Source organism: Podarcis pityusensis (assembly GCF_964106645.2).
Source record: "Podarcis pityusensis genome assembly, chromosome: 2".
Taxonomy (NCBI): Eukaryota; Metazoa; Chordata; class Lepidosauria; order Squamata; family Lacertidae; genus Podarcis; species Podarcis pityusensis.
The window spans coordinates 73254620-73275425 of record NC_138029.1 but is presented as its reverse complement, the minus strand read 5'-3'; the positions used below and the strand labels follow the sequence as shown (position 1 = coordinate 73275425).

Below are 20806 nucleotides of genomic sequence, written 5' to 3'. Positions count from 1 at the left end.
TTCTGGCAACTCCTGCACCCAAGCTGGTGACAAACATATTGCTCTGCTTTCCTTTGGACCACATCAGTGAGGCCAAGAAGGGGATCTTGTCCAATGGGCAGCTCAGGACCTCCATGCACATATTGTCGGCTCAGTCTGCTGAAGCCTATATTCACATGCTGGGGAAGTCCCTAACTCACTGAGGGTTTGAGACCCATTGGCTACCCTCACCTGGTTTAGCTGGCCAGTCAAAGCCATTCCGAAGGTGTGGCTACTGCCACATGCTGACAGCTTCCAGGAACCATAGGGGAGAGCTGAGCACAGGGTGGGGACCAAAGGTGGACAAGCTACCCCAGAATGAGCACGATGTGTGCAGTGGTTTCACTTCACCCCCGGAGACACACTCCATTGTCTTTCAAAAACAGACGGATGCCAACAACAGCAACAACAATATCCCTGATTGCAATGGCACATCATTACATGCTGTTGCTCGCAGAGCCATCTCCACTTCCACTCTCAATGCATGTGGCTACAGTAGTGCATTCTGCCTTAAGCAGCTAGTGCCAGTTTAAAAAGAAAGAAGCAAAGGCAGACAAAAATCATGGAATTCAGTGGAAGTGGATTTTGAAGCAGACCATGTCCCTAACTGCATGCTAACCTGGGAGGTGTTGACCAGATGAGTCTACTTTGAGATTCAGGCCCACCAAATTCCACAAGCATCCCTGGCTGCCTCGACTAAAAAGTGATGCTTTAAATCAGTAGTTTCCAATTAGCTAAATAATGTGGACCCCCTGTTTTTCAAAAGCCAAGCCCTGGACCTTTGAAGATTTTAATATCTCTCTGGTATTTTTGTTATGTGAATGGTGCCACAGACTCCCCCCCCCCCAAGGTGGGTTATGTGGACCCCCTCCCCGAGGTCCGCGAACCAATTTGGAACCACTGCTTTAAGTGATGTGTTGTTGCATGAAAACTCTTTCTGAACTGGTGTTTCATCTGTGACAGCTGCTTTACACATGCAAGTCGTTATGTGATGTTGCAGTTGTCCAGTGATGAGGAGGGTATGAAGTTACTCTGTTGCAATAGGTGGGTATCAAGTTTCTCTCTCTATAGCTAGTACTGCTGTTCATAACAGCATTGGGGAATAAATGGTGTCTGTTTTTATCTTGACAGATAGTAGTAGTGCAACAATCAATATGTTTGGAAGGCAGCTGTCAGTCTTGATATGGATTCTCGTACGGGTGGATACAGCGTGTCAGCTGTAAGCACCTGCATGAAGGTTTACGATCCCTTAAATGTCTGGGCAGCCATGCATCTTAGCATGTTATTTACGGTATATGAGTGCTCACCTATCATTAAAATCATAGAGTTGGAAGGGACCCCAGGGATCATCTAGTCCAACCCCCTGCAATGCAGGGATCTTAAGTAAAGCAGCCATGACAGATGGACATCCAACCTCTGCTTAAAAACCTCCAAGGAAGGAGAGTCCACAACCTTCCAAGTGCCTTCAGTATTGGAAGCCCATTTTTTGACAAGTCCAATTGCCAGGGAGGGGGCAGATTCTCATTAGGATTGTGTGCAGTTCTGACAAGAATCCTCCCTGCAGTGGGACAAGGTAGGGAGGGCTTGTGCCGCACCTAGGAGAGGGCCGTGGATGAGGAGAGGCAGATCAGCTGAATGGAAAGATCCTGCAGGACACCCATTCCTCCCTCCCTCACTATCAACATGTATGTAAATATGTTTGCTCCTCTATGAATACCGATATAGCCATGCAGATGAGTGTGCAAATTAAATGATAGTGATAGTGTACATATGCCTGCACACAAAAAACATGGCTCTGTGTGTGTCCATCGCTAACTTCAGGCACTCATTTGTGCAGATGCCCCATCATCATCACTCCTAAATCAGCTAAGTAAATGTCCTTTTCTCTCAGTTAAGCTTCAAATCACCAAGGCCATCGTACAGCTTTGAAACGCCGCCACCCTCACTTCTTTTCCTGGCTGCACACTGCTCTGTTTAAAGATGAAAGCATCTTTGGAAGGAGAAGAAAAAAGTGTGGGGAGCTGCAGGGCATAGCAGATAATTATGTGTACAGTTGGAGCTTGTTCTAATGAAGCCTTCATCCTGCGTAGAACATCTGCTGTCCCCCACAGAGAGCACCACCTAGAGACCTGTGAGAGACTGCGCATCAGGCCAACATGCGCACTCCCCCTTGGCTTGCTTCTAAAGCTCCAGTGGGAATTGCCAGCAAATTGACCAGCTGATTCCTCTTTGTGCTTTGTGGCATGCTGCCCTCTTTCATTCAGCAGCATCCTTAAGTACCTATTCATCTCTTTGTAGGGCCAGGCAGCCCGTTTGAAACCTTCTCCGACAAAATGTGGAGGAACGGAACCTGTGATTCTTCAAAACGAACCACAGTTAGAAATTCAGTGCCAAGCTCACCCCACCCCAAACACACACACACACAGAGAGAGAGAGAGAGAGAGAGAGTTCTTAAAATAAATGTAGATGGCAACTTGCAGCAGGAAAAGTATGGTTTGGGTTTTTTATTTTAAAATCTGGATATTTAAGAAAATGGATGGCTACCAAAATACTTGTTTCCCCCAACCCAAAGGCTTAAACTTCTTGCAAAGATGGTTTCAGCCAGTTGTAGATACATTACATCTCATTTGCACACCAACATGAAAGCCTCTGTAAATCCAACCTTTAAGACATTACAGATTTAAAGAAAGGCAGGAGGAGTTTTAGATAGGAGTAGGGATGGGTGAATATGCCCTTTTTAGCTTCTCTCTGTTTCTCATTTTTTTCAGTTTTAAGTTCTGTTCTCCATATTTCTGCATATCATTTTGCAATAAAAAATAAGTCATGAAAATTCACTTTCAAAATTATTTTCTCCTATTGTACACATTTCATACTCAATTTTGCCTAGGGCGCACATTTTTGCGAAGCAATTTCCCCTAATGTAACATTGTGTATATGTTATTTCCACTAATATATACATTCATGTGCACATTTTGCACAAGTGAATGCATTTTTGTGCACATTGCTTGGCTGATGATCTGCATTGCAAAATTGGGAAATGTTCAAATTTCAAACGGCGCCTGTGTTTTGGTCCACATCTTGTTTCAGAAAGTGCAAGTTAGGTAAGCGAACATTTAAATGCAAACTGAATCGACTTTTCTTCACCATCCCTAGATAAATGTTATTTGCTGTTCAAGAGGGCTGCATTATAAATCCCGAAGTACAGTGGCTAACACTAAAATGAGTTAGTCTATGAAGAGAAACTAACCAGATGAACAAAGGGCCATAGGAAAGCATGGAGGTGCTCCTGCTCTGTTAACAATCTTATGAACATGGAGTCCAGGTGCTTGTATCCTGCTCATTCCATTTCCTACACAGGCAGAGCAATTCTAATCCTGCCCGGGGAACAACAGGGCAGACTTAAGTGGCAGTTTTATTGCTGCAACCAACCGCTGCCACTCATGCCAGGCAAGGCAGAAGGTGAGGACACACACACCCACACACCCTGCTTCAGCTTCTTGCCCTCACCCCTGTGCCAAAATGCCCCATTTAAAAGATTTTCACTGGCTACTGCCCATGGGAGAACTTCTGCAGGTAACACAAACCTTGGGGTCTCAAATTTCAGCAGTGCCCTGTGCAATGCCAAAATTCCCAGCCATCAGGTTGAAGCTCAGGGCCTCCAATTCAGCTGAGCCTCCTCCTTCCGAAATGGTGTTCCCCAGAAGTCAGCAGAGAGTCAACTGCTTGCCAGCCTAACCCCCACCCCCACCCCTGCCTGCCAACAATTTCAGGGATTAGTATTGCGCTGTCACTCTCATTTCATTGGCAACAAAATGCTAAGTTCATATGAGCTTAATTCAGTTTCATACAAAGCTGCCGTAGTCATGTATTGCACAGTTAAGCCAATCTCAATGCGGTTTAAATACTGTGCAGTGCAGTCCTGTGCACATCTGATAAAAGGTAAGCCCCACTGTATGCTCAACACGGCTTGCAACAGGAATGTTGATGCAAGACTGCAGCTTAACATTCAACCTAGGAGCCCTGGAAATGGCAACTGCTTAAAGAACTAGGGATCTCTAATAATACTTTCACAGCACTCTTAGTAAAATAAGTATTTCATAGTTTTCTGAGGTAAATGATGGTGGATACAAATAGTTGGATATCTGTCTACAACAGGCATGTCCAACTCCCAAGAGACTGCGATCTAATCCCACTATTAAAAAAAAAACCTGGCAGTGATCTCCCCATTGGATTGACCAAAGCTGTTGAGCTTTTCTGGGAGAGGAATACCCAAAGTAGATCTCAATCAACCTGTTGGACATGCCTGGTCTACAATTATAATGCAGATATATATCCTTAATCATAGATGTTTTCAATGCTTATTTTATTTAAAAACAAATGAGGTGCCAGTAATTATATCTTGATAAATGTCCTGTGGGTGCCAGCACAAAATGTCTGCCATTGGCAGGAAAATAAAAGAGGTGACAATACTTAGTATCAGTGAGTACTGAGTACTGTCACCAAAAAGCACTGGGTGTAGCCATTAACTGGTATTGCACAGATTATTCACTGATGAAAGAAAAGGCGTCAGTGCTAATTTATATGAGCAGACAATCTGGCAGGAGCGGTAAATAGTTTTACACAGCCTTAGAAAATATCTCTTGGCTACTGTCACCCAGCCAATTGTGACAATTTTATTGTACAATATTAGTTGCTTAATTCTTACCACCTTTAACACCTATTAGAGCGGATTCGCTCAAAGACATACCACAGCAGAAACAAACATTGATGGCATTTAATCATCTTGTCTCTCAGCGGAGGCTTATATTAGCAAGAAGCCATTTGTGTTTCTTTCATTGATGCACAAACGAGACAACAAGTATGCCCATCAAATAATCACACTTAACTGGACTCTCAGCTGCCTTAAGTCTCTAGTCCAATTATGGGAGCCTATGATTAAACTGCCTGTCATCAAAAACGTCAGATTTCATCTGCCTGAGGTCTCCGAGAGAAGCAGATCAGGCAGAGTAATGGAGCCATTTATATCCCAGATCTGAAGCATTTGCTACAACATAGAAATTAGTGTAGTAAAGCCAGGCTGCCATGAAGCAGTGCCAGATGTTAAGTTATTGGCCTCATTTGTGCCTACGATTAAGTATGGTTTTTAAGAGCTGTATGCATCTACTTGTCCGTCTGGAATAACCAAAAATACAATATGTGCCTGGCTACCCACAGCCTCGGATGCACCACACAGGCACTTTATGCTGTTAAGTGTTAAAATAAACACCCCGACTGCACGCAGGGAGAGTTTGGAAAGTTATTTGTGTAAAACCAAAGACGAATTGTTATAACCACAGTGTTTAATTTTTTTAATGCCCCAATAACTGGCTGACTATAAGTGTGGGATTAGTAAACTGGTCACTTATAATTATTTATTTTTACTTATTTATTTAATACATTTATATCACACCTTTTCTCCAGCGAGCTCAAGGTAATGTACATGGTTCCTCATTTAATCCTCATAACAACCCAGTTGTGGTAGGTTAGGCTAACTCTATGTGTGCACCACCTTGAGCTCCGTGGAGGAAGGGGAAGATGTCAAAATGTAAATTAAGTAAATTTTGGAGTCCAGTATTGAACTAAGAAGAAGGCCCATTAAAATTAATGGACCTAAGTTAAGTCAGACCAGGGCTATCATTGGATAGAACCCCAGGTCTTCTGATGGCCTCAGAAACTAGGTTCAGCCCTTTACCTTCATAAATATCTCAGTTTACTAGCAGTTAGTAAGAATTTCCTGTTACGTGGCCAGCCACAGTGGCCACCTATGAAGGACTCTTTGCAGCAGGGGTAGGGAACGTGTAGCCCTCCAAATGTTCGCTAGACTCCAACTTCCATCAGCCCCAACCAGCATGATGGGAGTTGTGGTCCAGCAACATTCCCCACCCCACTTTATTATTTGCCTCTGAAGAACAACAATCACGGGTAACCGTGTTGCTGTGTTTACAGGAGCAAGAAAGGTAGGGTGTTAGTTTTCCAAGAATAGCAATCAACCCACAGGTCAAGTGTGTGATCTTGAAAGTGTGACGTGACTTTCCTTTTACTCCCCCTCTCCCCTCTCTTTTCTGTTTGCATCTCTGCTTTTGTTCCGCTTTCCCCTTCTGCTGCCTATATCTCTCCCTCCTCTCTGTGATGCTGTTTTCCCTTTACATCTCTCTCCCCCTGTATTAAATCATCCGGAAATAATACATTCCCCATGCGCTTCAGGGCTGAAGCTCATGCCTGCCACAGCGCCACACTTCACCATGGCAACCTGCAGGGAGGGTTAATCGATTTGGGGAAAGGGCGTGTTTCTTTCATGCTGACAGCGAGGGCTGATTGGCACATACTGTCCCTTAACATGCTTACAGAAGACAAACAGGTGGCAGATACAGCTCTCAGCACAATGAACTGCTGTCACCATTCGTTCCCCCAGCCCTCCCCACTGCTTACATGGCATTCCTGTAGGGATAAAGGGAGCAGGACCCCGTGCACGTTGGTACAGGGCTCCCCTACATTTCGTTCATTTTCCCTTCTTCCCTCACCTTTGTAGTTTTCAACACTAAATGTGCTCAGTTGCTTAAATCTTCCTCCTAAAGCTGAAGAAGTTATGGAATGAAGCAAAAAAGAACTCTGTCATTACTTAGTTCTGCCCTTGCTGAAATCAGCCTAATATTGGAAATGGCAGAGTATTGAGATTCCTTCAAGTGTGTGTGTGTGTGTGTGTGTGTGTGTGTGTGTGTCTCCTGCATTTCTGTGTAGGAATTTAAACTGAAGCATCCGTGTGTGTGTGTCCCTATGAGTACACTCACTAGAAAGTCACATGCGGCAGCTGCTTCCCAGCATGTTGGGTGAGTGCACCATGAAATTTGTGAATATGCATTTGTCACACATCACAGTCTATGAGCATGGATTGCACACTAATTCCTGTGCACACATACCTTCACCATCAAACACAGATGAATGAAATGCTTTTGCCGGTGGAATTTTCCAATATTTGTCAATTTAGTGCTGCAAATGAAAAGGAGCCAATTACTAGAGTCTCATGCTTCCCCCCTCCGCGCGCACCCCCACAGAGTATTTCAAGGATGGGATAACATTTTTGACAAAGCACCTAGCAAATGTTTGCTGTCCATCTGACATTTGTTGAAGCCCAATCTCACACAACAAGGGCCTCAGTTATTTTGGAAACTTTTGCTCTGTTGAAGTATCTTTTGTGAAACACACAAAAGAAAAGGGGGGGAAACATACATACGTACATACATACATACATACATACATAATTTTATTTGTATGCCATCTTTCCATTCTCAAGGCGGCTTACAACATAAAAAATACTTAATTGCAACATAACAAAAGTAGTCATAAATAATAAATAAAACATCAAAAAATACACAACCAGACTGAACCATTTCCACATAAATAAGATCTAAATAAAGATACGAAACATAATAGAAAAAATAGCAACAGCTCCCCTCCCAACCAAAAAAGACCCCAGCCCAAGAGTCTGTTCAGCAACCTCAGCCTTTGTTGCTGAAGTCAGTCAGGGCCCCCCAAGTAGAAAAAGGCGGGCAAGGCAGGGAGCAGGACTTCCAGGACTCACAGCCAAAACCTTACCTGTTGCTTTTGAAAGGTTACACATGTGTGCTGGTCAAAGCTAGATGTTGAAATTCAGCTTCTGCATGACACCTTACAAGAAATTTATGACTTAAGAGTTATCTTTTATCTCCCTGAATCAGATATTAGTTCTTTTTAATGATGCTGCTTCCTTTTCTGCCTGTATAGTAGCATACTGTGTGCATATTAGTCTATAGCAGGGCATTCAAGTTGTGGTGCAATGTCCCCTCTAGTGGTGGAGATTGTCTACACAGAGATCCGTAATTAGAGAATGGAACTCATGAAGCTGAATACCACCTTCAAAGTGCCAGATGTCCCTGTTAAATACTCAGGAGATACTTGACCCACTCTCAAGTCAGCACTGCAGTGGAGATGACTGGGAATAGATTTGTATCAGGGACGTGTTATATCCACTCAAGGATTTGTTTTGGAGTAATGGTAGAAATAGTATTTTGCAGCTGACCTGCATTTTCTGAACAGAAGCCAGCCTCTACAATTAAAATCTCAGTTTTCATAACACACAGGGAACAGGTTTTCTCAGTCTCCTGGGAATGTATAGAATCCAGCAGCTCTTGACAGAGTTCTAGGTTCAACTGAGAATTCCATTGGGAAGCCTGTGTTTCCATTTGCATCTTGCATTATATCCGCATACAAGATTACTTTCTCCAAGGCTTTTTCTCAGCCTACAGCTCTCATTTTTACTACTTAACCTAATACGTTTTTACAGTCTGACCTTGTCCTGAAAGGGTTCTCTTCTTCTGGGCTTCGGTCTTAGCCTGTCTGAGCAACATCTCAACTATGATTCAATAGCTTTCCAGTCAGGGCTGGATCAAGATATTTGGCTGCCTGAGGCAAAGAACAAGAAGACCCCTCCCTCAATTCCTGGAAGCGGATTCTCAGGTCAACACTGGCAGCATCCTCCACTGCTCCTGATGGAAACACACTAGATGAGGCGGTGCATGGCAGGCCACGTGTCACCCACAGCGTGCCCCTGCTTCCTCATCACCACCACCAACCTGCATCAGCCACCTGAGATGGCAGCCTCACTTTGACAGCCCTGTTTCAGTCCAGTCTCATAACCTCTATCTTAGGAAAGAGATCCATGTTCAGTTTTGGGATGAGGCAAGTCTTTGATAGGAGGAAGCTCAAAATGCAAACTGCAGCTTCATTCAAGTTGGGTCCATCTCTCTTCCAGCATAGCTTGACTCAAGCTGGGGCTCACATCCCACCTCCACAGGGCTCTACTCTGCGCATGTGGCCTCTCCTAGTGGGATAGAATCCCTCCTCTTCCTGTAACCCTTTCCTCAAGTTAAGGGAGTTTTGTTTGTTTGTTTGGGGAGCAGGATGAGCAACTGAACTGAACATGACAAACATCATTTTACTTCAGTCAAGAATAATGTTGCGGTATACATCTGTTACTGTATATCACATACTTCCACAAGTGAATTAATCTGCGTGCTTTTCTCCTTCTGTTCTCTGCAGGAATATCTGGATGTTCTAGGAAGACCCATGGTCTTGGCAGGGAACAAAGCAAAACAGGTTCAATGGACCAATGTCTATCGGGATGCTTTGGTAAGTAACATAACTTTATGAGTTCCCACAACTGGTCTTTTGCTTTTCATTTCTTTTCTCCTGTTTGTAAGGTATACCCATCCACTGCAGTGTAATTTGTCCTACTTAATTTATTTTATGTCACATACCTCTTCAGTGTCCCAAGTCTGACATTCCCAAGTTTGTATCTTCTCCAATTTCCTTCAGGAAACAGGCTCTGAGGATTCCACTGTACAGTGGTGTACACGCAAGACATAGTAATTTACACCTCCCAGCATGGCCCGTGTCCATGTTTCAATGCCATTGGTTTGCACAGTATAATTGACAGTGGGCAATGGAATAAAAATCAAAGCTCCCAGTGACTTGTTTCAAGTTTTTTTGGTTTTTTTTAAAGACAGATTTGATCATAGATCTCCTATGTCACGCCTATTTGACCCTTAGGAGTATGGAGCTATTTAGATAACTGTGTTCATCATATTTTCTTGCTTTTGACATTTGATAGGGTCTGGGCTTGGTCATAACAGGCACTCTGCCAGTGTTCAACCTCACTGAAGATGGCAGCAGTGAAAGGAAGGTATGTTTTCTTCCTGCAATGTCCCCCACTCTGATTTTGACCTACTGCTGATACTCTTCTTGCTCATATCCACAACAGTTAGCCTGCTGTGAAGTATGTGTTTGTGTGACAGAGAGAGACTCTAGCATCCAAACAAAGGTTTGTTTTGTTCTTTGCCTTCCATGTATATGTCACTGATACCTTTAAACAAAAAATGGTGCCGTGGAGTCAATTCAAAATCAGTCAATCTGAATCAGCCGAGTATAGCATCTCCCTGCAAATTTTATGACATTCAAAAGAAGTAAACATAGGGCAAGATTATAAATGAAGGAGGGGCAGTTGGCTGGGATTTTTCCAGAGCAAATGCAAGTCAGTCAGCCCACCAGCTGACCACCTTCTTGTCCTGTGTTTATTGTTTATGTACATCAGCATCATACCTTTATGACCAGGCCTGCATGCCAAACCAATATAGTGTTTATTTATTAAAATTTGTTAACTGGGAAGGTACCTGAAGTTAGGAGTGGCATAAATTCCTCCTTCAAATGACAGGTGAGCAGTAAGCATTTTAAAACATACTAGTGTGCGTATAATCTACACTCCTGCACAAAGCAGAACTTCACCCAGTTATTTCTGTATTCAATACTGTGTCAAAGTCCTGGGGTGGATAGTGCCCTGGTTTGGGTGCAGCTGTATCACTGGGGGAAAAGAAAAGCTGCGTCTTCTATGGGTCAACCAGTAGGAATGCTGTGCTATTGTTTATAGAAGAACACCTTACAGAGAGTGATGGGTCAGAAACAGACATGGACACTAACTACGTATGAGATACAGAAGTGTGAACAGTGTAAGAGCTCCCTATGCTGCAGCATTGCTAAAGCTAGGTAGGGCACCGACCTAGAGGAAAGATCACTGAAATCTCCTTTCTGCATTCCCAGAGAAGAGCAGTTGGTGATGGTGGTAGTAGTAACAGTAACAGTAGGAACAACAACAACAATCAGTAGCAGCTAATGTAGTTGGCAGAGTCACAGAACCACCCTGATGCCAGCATCGCTGTAGCTTCCCTGGGCAGGACTCGGGTGGCAGAAAGGAGAGGACTGCACAGGCATGCTGGGGGAGTCCAGCAGCAACAGCAGTCTTGGAAAGTCAGCTCCAACACACTACACTGTGTGTTGTGTGTGTGTTCCCCTGTTTGGAGAAGTTTTCAATGTTTAATGCTGTATTGTGTTTTTAATATTCGATTGGGAGCTGCCCAGAGTGGCTGGGGAAACACAGCCAGATGAGCGGGGTATAAATAAATTATTATTATTATTATTATTATTATTATTATTATTATTATTGTGCCTATCAGCTTAAGTATTTCTGTTGGATTTTCTCACCCTGCAATGGCACCTGAATTCCAAAACAAACAAGCCCCACTAAACTGAGCACTAATGCCTCCCTTCTCCCCAGTGAGGAGAATCCCAGCATGTGTCAGCAGCCTGTCTCATTTGCCTTATGCTTCCCAATTCATGTTTGTTTAGATTTATTAGCAGTAATAGACCTGCCATGGCATTCTATAGCTGCTTTCTGTTAAACAGCCAACGATCTGTTTCTCAACTAGGTAAGCGACAGGGCCAAAGACCAAGCCATTTATTCTCCAGGGAGCCCAGTTACTGCCTCATAAAGCAGCATGGCAACTCCATTGCAGTCATTATCCCATGGCGTGCAGTCTAGCAGTTGGTATTGTGGCTTTTTGCAGGTGCAGGCACCAATGTCTCTTTAAGAGGAGAATGTACTTGTCTTAAAGAAGCATGTGGTTAGGGTAGAAGAGTCTGATAAGGGACTGACACTGATTTCAGTGCCCTTGTCAGTCACTGGATTCTGTTTACTGTAGGGATTAGTTTGCTTTTAGCTGTTTACAGCTCCCTCATGGGCTGAACCACTGAGCTGCTGGGGGGAGCTTCAGTTCTCAGTGAGCTTCCATCCTCCAGCTGAAACCACCTGGGCGGGCCATTGGATCCTGCTGGACAGGAAAGAATATAAGATGGCTTCCAGCTCCAGTTGAGCTTTGCTCAGTTGAATGTGTCCCACATCCATCCATCCTGTTTACCATTAGAGAAAAACTGTAAGGGTAGGTCCAAATGACACCGTGATTTGTCTACATTGTAGTGCTTGCACAGTACACAAGCTGAGTTAGTCTTGTAAATGCTCAAGTATTTTGTGGATCGCCATGCCATCATTTTACTTCATTTAGGAAGGCTGTGCAATCCAGATGCGTGCATGTGAAAATTAAAAGGAAATCATATTGATTTTCCCATGTAAAAAGGGGGCTGCTGGGTCTTCTTATCATACACTCCATGTGATTGAGTATTTTAAATATTGGTTAAAAAATGAGAATATGTGTTTGTGAAGAGAGAGAGAGAGAGAGAGAGAGAGAGAGAGAGAGAGAGAGAGAGAGAGACATATTATTGAGTCTAGGTGTATAAGTGGGATGTCAGAGAAAGGAGGTTCAAATGTGAAACATTTGGAATAGTGAATTGTCATCCCACCATCCTCTTCAACTGGGGATCTCCCTCATCTTGCACAAGTATTGCACTTTTCCCTGTATGGCTTGGCTATGACAAGTTATCTCCCGCCCTTCTCTTTATATCAAGGACATGGGGGCAAATAAAAAACTACATCACTATTGGATGGCATCTATGTTGTCCACGACTTCAGTCTCTTGAATATAACTGCTTTTGCTGCTTGTGTTTTTTCAGAACCAGCTCATCCTCGGTGTTGTGGGGATTGACGTGACTCTGAATGACATCAAGAAGCTGACGCAGCGATACAATGTGCGTAAGGAATGGATTCCTTCCCTCAGAGTGGCATTCTTCCACCCGCCAGTCCCTGCAAAGTCTCAGCCGTGATAAAGAGCAGGCAGGCGGGGAAGAGAGGCATCTTTGGGAATTAGCATGAGGTTCACATTTGCACAGAATTCTCCTAATTGCTTCCTGCACTCCAGTTCCAAATCAGCCCCACCTATCTGATAGTCATTGCTTCTTCTGCAGTGAGAGAATTGGAAAAAAACAAACCTGTTTAGAAGGTCTTAGGTGTCTGTTCTGTGCTTGGGTTGTTTAATGGAGAAGGGGCAGAGGTCTGTAGAGATTATCTGTAGCAGTGGCATGGGAACTTTGATGCAATTCCTCTCTTTCATCTTGAGCTGTAATTTGTTTCTCTTGTTGTCCTCCCATCCAGTTAGGGGCCAACGGCTATATATTTGCTATTGATCTGAATGGATATCTATTGCTACACCCAAATCTGAGACCTCAGGTAAGTGCAGTTTTCCCCTCCTTTGAATAACCATTGCCACCCACCACCACCAAAAGATAAGGTGACTTTCCATCCCATTTACCCCACAAAATGAAAGTGTGTCTGTTTGGCATCATCTGCTCTCTGTCGCCGCTTTTCACCACACCATTCACTCAAAGAACATTTCCATAGGTCATTGCCATGTTTTCCTTCAAACTTTAATGTAATAAGCAGTGACTTGGTGCAAAATTCTCTTGCTATTATGCAGAGGGTCGATATACCTGCCTACAGCTGGATTGCTGTCTAGCTGCGAACAAATGATTAGGTGGGAATATTAGTGATGACAATTTGACACCAGGTTGAAAGTAGTTCCAAACAGCTATCACAAACAAGTGAACTGTCCATATTCAGCCACAGATTTGCCACCAAAAAGCAAACATGTGCGTTCTCTCTGTTGATGGTTGTTGTTATTATTGACCAACAGTCAACTATTTGCCTAATTGTTTAAAATCAATATGTTGAATTCAGCCTTTTGCACTTATCCAGCTCCTGCCCTTTCTATTTCTATGGCCCTTCTTTTTCCTATACCTTTCGTGAAGTTTCTTCTCTTCCATCCATCTCTTTTGGTACCTGCTCTCATGATTCCTAGCTCTTAACATCCCTAGATCACTACCTTTCCAGCCTCCCTGCAGCATACACCATTTTTTCTATCCTCCCACCTAATGTGGATACTTTTCTGATCTTGAACTATATTCACAGTCATGGCATAGACTCATAAAGCCTTCCCCTAAAGTCTGAACTAAGAGCAGAAACATGCTGTGATGTCACAGAATGTTCACTAATATTTTAACTGCTGAGAGGTTTGACCAGCTATTTCCAATCAAAATGTGAAATTCAGCCATTCTCATCTCCACTTTTCTTAGCAACATAAAAGAATCCTTTTTGCTTTAGACCCTGCTAAAGGGATTTCCACATTATTCTGCCTCCATGTCTCTCTCCTCAACCATCCTGGGTTTCTCTCCAGAGCTCATACCTGTGCACAGCCCTTCCTGTCTCCAGCAACTCTCTGTGGTTTTATGTTTTTATTAACCTTTCACATAGACATTTTGCACTTACTTTCATTTCCATTTTACAGCACTTCCTCATCAGTAGCTTAGTGATACAGGTTGGACTGCAAAAAGCTGAATTGCCCATATGTGGCAAGAGTGGCAAGATGCCAAACAGGATGGGATTCCTGTGCCTTTAAAAGTTCTGTGGAATAGAATGTTTCACTTTTCTCACCCTTGCATGATGACTATTAAAGATTAAAGATAATTTTATTAGGCCCACTCATTTTAAAAGTATGTTTTCTTACAAATATTTTATTTTATGTAAACCACTTAGAGGTGTTTTCTTTTATTAAGCAACATATACCGTATTTTTCTGTGTATAAGACTATATTTTCCCCCAATTTTTTTAAGTTTAGAATTGGGGGTCATCTTATACATGGAATGTTTAAAATATGGAATGTTTATTTCTTAATTTTGGGCTCAAAAAATAGGAGTCATCTTATACATGGGAGCAACTTATACACAGAAAAATATGGTAAATCTTGTTAAATAAAATAAAATAAATAAAGACACAGCAGCACTATTCTCTTTTGCACTTGGTCACTATGTCCTAAAAAATAAGGTTACTAGGAAGTCTGGGTAAGGACTGGGATCTGGGCCTCCCTGCATTATCTGCCGCACCAAGAAAGTCTCCAGTTAGCTGTGTAAGCAGGGAGCCCTTCTGTATCTGATAGTTCATCAGAATTATAGGCTGATACAAGCAAGCCATTAAAGGGCAAATCGAATGTTTTCAAAAAGTGGGAGATTAAGACTGGGAGAAAACCCCACTGAACTCAGTGGGATGTGGGCAAGGAAAATCAGAGAGTGATTAGACATGCAAAGGATTGTCCTGTAAGGGTGTGCCAACAGATGGAGCATTTCCATCTGCCAATTCTCTGAGGCGAAATGTAGACCATCAACAGATTTCTCTGTGGCTGCATGTCTCACTCCTACCAGCTGCCTCCATGCGTGCCAAACACTCCGACCCAAGAGCCGGTGAGTACCTTGGGTGTCAGCCAGTCCGTTAGCAGAGGGGGAGGATCTCATCATCTCCCTCAACAACAAATTGCCCAGACTGATGGAAGGCAGCAGCAATAAGAGATTTCATATCAGCCAGAGGCATGAGTTGGCCCTGCAGCGGCTCTTGTCTTCTCAGGAGAGGAGGATTATGGTCTGTGGTGTTCAGCAAACAGAGAATCAGTATATGATCTGCAGGACTCCCATTGTGCAGTGTGTGTAGATGGGCACAGTCCGCGTCTCGCAACTGTGACTTCTCTGCTTGTTCGTTCTTTGCTTGTATTTGCACAACCTATTTGTTTTAACATGGCGGATGAATGATGACTGGGGAAACTGGGCAGGGCTGGTCCTAGGTGCTTGGGAATTAAATTAATCTAGAGTTCAGCTAATTATTCACCACTCCAACGCTGGGAGCCATTTGCTGTACTTAATGCGGAGCAGGAAATGGTGTTCTTGTCAGCCACAGAGCGCTAATTGCCACCTCTCAGGGATGTGATATATGGACTTCCCTTCTACTCCTGGCAGGTGTAGACAGGAATTAGCTGGCCCCTTTTTATGAAATATTACTTCCTTGGGATATTAAACACGCACACAAGGAGGAGTGAGTGAGGAGCCCCAGGCTAATTTATCTCAGGGGACGCTCTACATCTATCAGGGTGGGGCAAGGAAAACAGGCTTCCAGCTCAGATACCGTTCAGATAAATCTATCATTAAGAGGCCAGCCAGGAATTAGGGCACTGAGAAATGGCAGCGATCAGAGTGAGATATGTTTCATTGGCAGAAACTTCCAACTCAGTTCATCAGTGTTATTAATAGGCAAGTGATGTGGCAGAGACGGACAGAAAGAGCACCAATTTATTCACTTGCCTCAGTCTCACTCTGATCAATAACCATTTAAATTGCTCAGCAGAGTAGCACCACCACCGCCACCCAAGACTCGATGCATTTTCTGTGCTTGGCCTGAACTCAGTCAACTTTTGCACAAGTATCTCTCTTCAGGTAGAACCACCATTTCATCTTGGCACACTCAGCCCTAGATAAATTACCTTTTTGTTGAATTTCTATACTGCCCTTCATCCAAGGATTGCAGGGTTGTTCACAATATAAAAACACAAAACTATATAGCATAGTAACAAACAAAAACAATACCCCCCCACACACAAGCAGTTTAAAAGACCATAGATAATTTAATTCGCCAAAGGCCTGGGAGGAGTGTTTTTTCCTGATGCCTAAATACAGGTAACGAAGGCACCAGGTAAGCCTCCCTGGGGAGAGCATTCCGCAAAAAAAGGTCCACTCTCATATTGCCACCCTCCAGATTTCTCATGAGGGAGGCCCATGAAAAAGGGCCTCAGATTATGATTGCAGAGTCCAGGTTAGTTCATTAACTTTGTATGTCCTTGCTATCAATGGGGGGGGGGGGGGAGAGAGATGCTTGAGGATGAGAGAGACCTTTTTTTGGTAAATTCTGTGCTTCTATTTTCTCAACTGCAAAATGTAAGGAGGGGGGAGAATTCCAGGAACCTGTGACCCTGGACTTCCTTGATGCTGAACTAGAGGACGAGAATAAAGAGGAGGTAAGTGGAATCTCCGAGGTGGGGTCTGTTCTGTTTTAGGAAGTTAAGTGCATACAAGACTATTAAGTCGTGGGCATGTGGCCAAAAGCAAAGCTATAAGCAAATTGTGAATATGCTTATAGCTTTGTAGAAGCATTTCGCTCGCTGCAGAAAAGTAAGATTCCACCATGGGTTCATCTGCAGATGTGTCCCCATATTAAACAGCAATTCATCTTCCTCAATAAAGTGAATGCTACCGTTTCAACAAGATTCCCAGTAATGGCAGCAGTAGGCAATGACTGCTCAGATATATGTACATCATGAGTACCTTACACTTCCATGTAGCAAAATGCACTTACCCAGTAAATATGCCAACATGTAGGACCAGGGATGGGCAGATATGTCAGTTTTGGTTTCTCTCAGTGTCTCATTTTCCCAGTCTTGAGTTCAGTATGTCACATTTCCGTGTCAGATTGCATTTTTTTAAAAAAAGTCCTCATGAAAATTCATCAGCAATTTAGTGCAAATTTCTCTTAATACATACATTTTTGTTTGTAATTTTTGCCTAATATTTTTGAAAAGCAATTTTCCCCAATGTGGTGCAATTGTATATGTTACTTCCATCAATTTTAATGCACACTTTGCCTTATTATATGTATTTTTGTACACGTTATTTAGCTGGAGAACTGCACTGAAAAAAACCAGTGAAGGATGGCTATGCTTTGTGTATTGTTTTGGAAAGCGTGAATTATGTGGGTTCACCTTTAAATGTGAACTGAATCAAAGGTCTACCCCATCCTTATCAAATATATTCATGTCTGTTTTGCCTCATACCATAATAATCAATCATCAAACAAGGGCTTCTTGCCCCGTGTACATGTGATGTGTATATAGGGGGAGTGTGCAAGCTGCTACGTGAAAGTGTTATCTGCACAGGAATTGCCAGACATGAAACAGCCCTTAGAGGCCTGGCCATGTATCCCAGGTTACAATCCTGATGTATTTTCACAGAACTTGCATATGGGATCTGTTCCTTGGCCAATGAAAAATGGTGCCCTGTGTTTATGCCATAACTGAGAGATTGCACAGGGAGAAGGGTAGGGAGCATCTTGGGGTATAAATCCTATCTCCATCCTTGAGACTAGTATTCTGGACTTTCTCAGCATCCAGTTGGAAAACATGAGTAGAGAACTCTCCTTTTAATTACCTATTTTAGAATATTAAAACAGTTATCTATAGAGGGAAGAAAGATGTCCAATTGCTATGTGCAATCTCTGGCACTCAGCCATGTGCAATGCCTCCTTTCACGTCCTTCCCCCCCCCACCCCCGCCCCCCACTCCAGATCCGGAGAAGCATGATAGATGGATTTAAGGATCAGCGATACATCAAGACTCTGGTCAAGTCCCAAGATGAGGTAAAATCTTGTGGTGAACTTTCAGATTGTTTAGCAAACATAAGAGTGAATTGGTCTGTGTAACCAGGAGTTTTAAAAGACTGGATCAGTTTGCTTGGTCCTTAATAGAGAAGGAATGCATGAAGGTTGGGAGTAAACATAAAAACCCTTGAAGTTGACTTATATTGAGTTAACCCATTAGCCCATGTAGACCACTCAACTACTGGGCCACAGCCTGATCCAGTGTAGGTTGCAACAGAACCACTACAACCATTCAGATATATGGGGAAAGTTTAAGAAATGAGTCCCCAATTGCATGTTTGGGTTAAAAGTGGGTCCCAGGTCTGAAAAGGTTGAAGGTGGTTTTCTTCTCTGCCTGGTAATGGCTTTCCAAGTTCTATAGAAGAGGCTTTACCATTCTCGTTAATGGCTAGCTTAAAGGCACAAAATGACAAAAAACAGCTGTCGTTCAGGACTTGATCTTGGGTGAGAAATCCAACCTGACTTGTATTTGCAAAATGTGAATGGAAGAAGCTGGGAGATTATGACCTCCTTGGCTTTGTGCACCGTACTTTTGGTACAGTGCCAACCAAGTTTGGAAAGCTTGGAAAGGTGTTACTGGAGTCTATATACATTCCATCTCCCTCTCCAGGGTGGTGGTTAAGTTGGATCTGGCTCCTGAATGCTTATACCTGGTTTTGGGTAATCAGGACCTGTTAGTGCTCAGCCATTGTGGAAGCATTCTCCTTGCGTGAGACGATTGCAGTGATTTGGGGCATTTTGCCATTGTTCTAGAAGTCTGCAGTATATAGACGAAGTCTGCCTTGTCAGATGCAGTTCAGGATTTCATGGCTGCCATGGCAGCCATGGGGTTGCCCCAACATACCATCATCCCAACACTTGTGGCAAGCCATACTCTGGGCCTGGTGCTCTTGATTCAGCAGGATAGTGATCTGGATTTGGATAAGATTCTGTTGGCTCATTTGTCATGGTTAGACCAGTTCCTTATAAGATTTAGGTTTTCACTGACTATGTATTTCCACAAGGATTGGGAATCTAGTAGGATGGCTCTCTCTCAGAGGTTGATGGATCCAGATGGATTCCTGAGACCACTGGGGCAGTTTCCATTCTGCATTCCTGGAGCTTCTATATAGATTCTAATCACCCAATGGGATACAGAGATGAGAGTAGTAGTAAATTTAGAAGGGCAGGCACACATCATGACAGTCTCCATAGCCATCTCCCATAGCCGGAGTCTGCAGCTCTGCTGCCAAGTTGATTCACTGCAGGACTGCATGATTTGAAACCTCAAATGACACCTTGAAACAATAGTTTCTGCTTCAGCTTCTGGGGACTTTGTACTGGAAAAGAAATGGCTGCCCTTGTGGTGCAATCAGAGTTGTTGGAAACAGTAGTGGAAGCCATCATTTTTCACCATTGTTTGAGGCTTCAGTTTCATGCAATGTGGCAGTGAGCTAGCGGCACAGCTGCTGGCTTGCCAATTTACTAGTAGAGAGAGAGAGAGAGAGAGAGAGAGCGCAAAAGCTGTTCTGGATTATTACATCATCATTCTGGTTTTTGATATCGATCCAGAGTGGCACCATGTTCATGCAGTTTCCACAATTGCTCCTAGGCATGCTCTTACATTGACTTGAACCCAACCGGCTCCTTTGTTTTCTGAGGAGCCTAAGAGCAATGAAGCAATTGGGAAGACTTCTGGAATGCAGGTTTTGGAAGACTCACAGTCAATCTAAATAAAAGAACATAAAAGACTGGTTATAATGAATATTCTTTAATTTTTATTGTGAATTAATATTGGTGTTTTTACTATTTTGCTGTGTGATGCCCCGATAGCTTTATTAAAGTATGGAAGTAATAATAATAATAATAATAATAATAATAATAATTGCTCTCACTCTTATTTCTTCACCTTTGACCTTCCAGAGATACATAGATAAAGTCTATAGGACCTATACCTGGGCTCCTATCAAAAGCACAAACTACAGGTAAGGAGCTAACAAGAAGCAGCATGGAGTAATAGCTTCCCTCGTCTTATTCAGCTGAACCTCCACCATGAATGATGATCCGAAAGAGTGCTTCAGAATCTCAAGAGAGCTATTTAGAAGGCAGTAGGGATCTCTGCCTCCAACAGTGGAGGTAGAATATAGCCATTGTGGCTAGTGGCTGATGTAGATCCAATGGATCTGGCTGGCATCTCTTCATCAGCACCAGGATGCTGCTCAGGATGGTGTCTAGACAGATACAGTTGGTTGGTTGGTTGGTTGGTTGGTTGATTGCATTTATATCCCACCTTTCCTCCAAGGAGCTCAAGGTGGCATCCATCGTTCTCCTCCTTCCCCATTTTATCTTCACAACAAGCCTGAGCCAGTAATAATGGGTTGTTCCTTAGCTGTCCGATCCATGGCTGCAACACCTGTAATACCAAGAATCTTAATTTACATCTTAACTTTCATTATCCACACCTAAAAATAGTAAGATTTGTAAAGAAATTATTTGCAGAGGGGGGTACACTTTCTCAGCCTGTATGACACATACAGCTGTCACATTTTACAGCTTTACTATTCAACTAGGAAAAACAAAGTGAATATAGTCAGCTTTTTTAAAATGTAAGGTCTGCTTTTTCTGTTCTTGCCATTTGATTGTGCTTCTCATAATCCTATGTGATGCTTACATTTGTGACAAAAACCCAGCAGTTGGCAATAATATCCG

General features: G+C 43.1%; 2 protein-coding genes across 19 annotated transcripts in view; one reads left to right on the top strand and one right to left on the bottom strand.

The window, feature by feature from the left end:
- The window catches only part of LOC308472026 (uncharacterized protein), a gene marked incomplete at its 5' end in the record, with an annotated part of 286484 nt that overhangs the window by 9212 nt on the left and 256466 nt on the right, over positions 1 to 20806 (bottom strand). For 9 of the 15 annotated variants that reach the window (XR_013983240.1, XR_013983241.1, XR_013983245.1 and 6 more), the window contains one exon: positions 19853 to 20510. The exons of 2 other annotated variants lie outside the window; for them this stretch is intronic. Coding sequence is in view for 4 of the 13 variants with exons in the window: in XM_080996493.1 (XP_080852619.1) it covers positions 20446 to 20510 (65 nt within the window). 4 more of the 15 variants (XM_080996498.1, XM_080996492.1, XR_013983244.1 and 1 more) reach the window with 3 other exon arrangements.
- Positions 1 to 20806, top strand: part of CACNA2D2 (calcium voltage-gated channel auxiliary subunit alpha2delta 2) — a 529531-nt gene that overhangs the window by 461846 nt on the left and 46879 nt on the right. For all 4 annotated transcript variants that reach the window (XM_080996409.1, XM_080996408.1, XM_080996407.1 and 1 more), the window contains 7 exons: positions 9133 to 9222; positions 9704 to 9775; positions 12490 to 12564; positions 12968 to 13042; positions 16629 to 16703; positions 18026 to 18097; positions 20021 to 20082. In XM_080996409.1, the coding sequence (XP_080852535.1) occupies positions 9133 to 9222; positions 9704 to 9775; positions 12490 to 12564; positions 12968 to 13042; positions 16629 to 16703; positions 18026 to 18097; positions 20021 to 20082 (521 nt within the window). The remainder of the gene's footprint in view (positions 1 to 9132; positions 9223 to 9703; positions 9776 to 12489; positions 12565 to 12967; positions 13043 to 16628; positions 16704 to 18025; positions 18098 to 20020; positions 20083 to 20806) is intronic.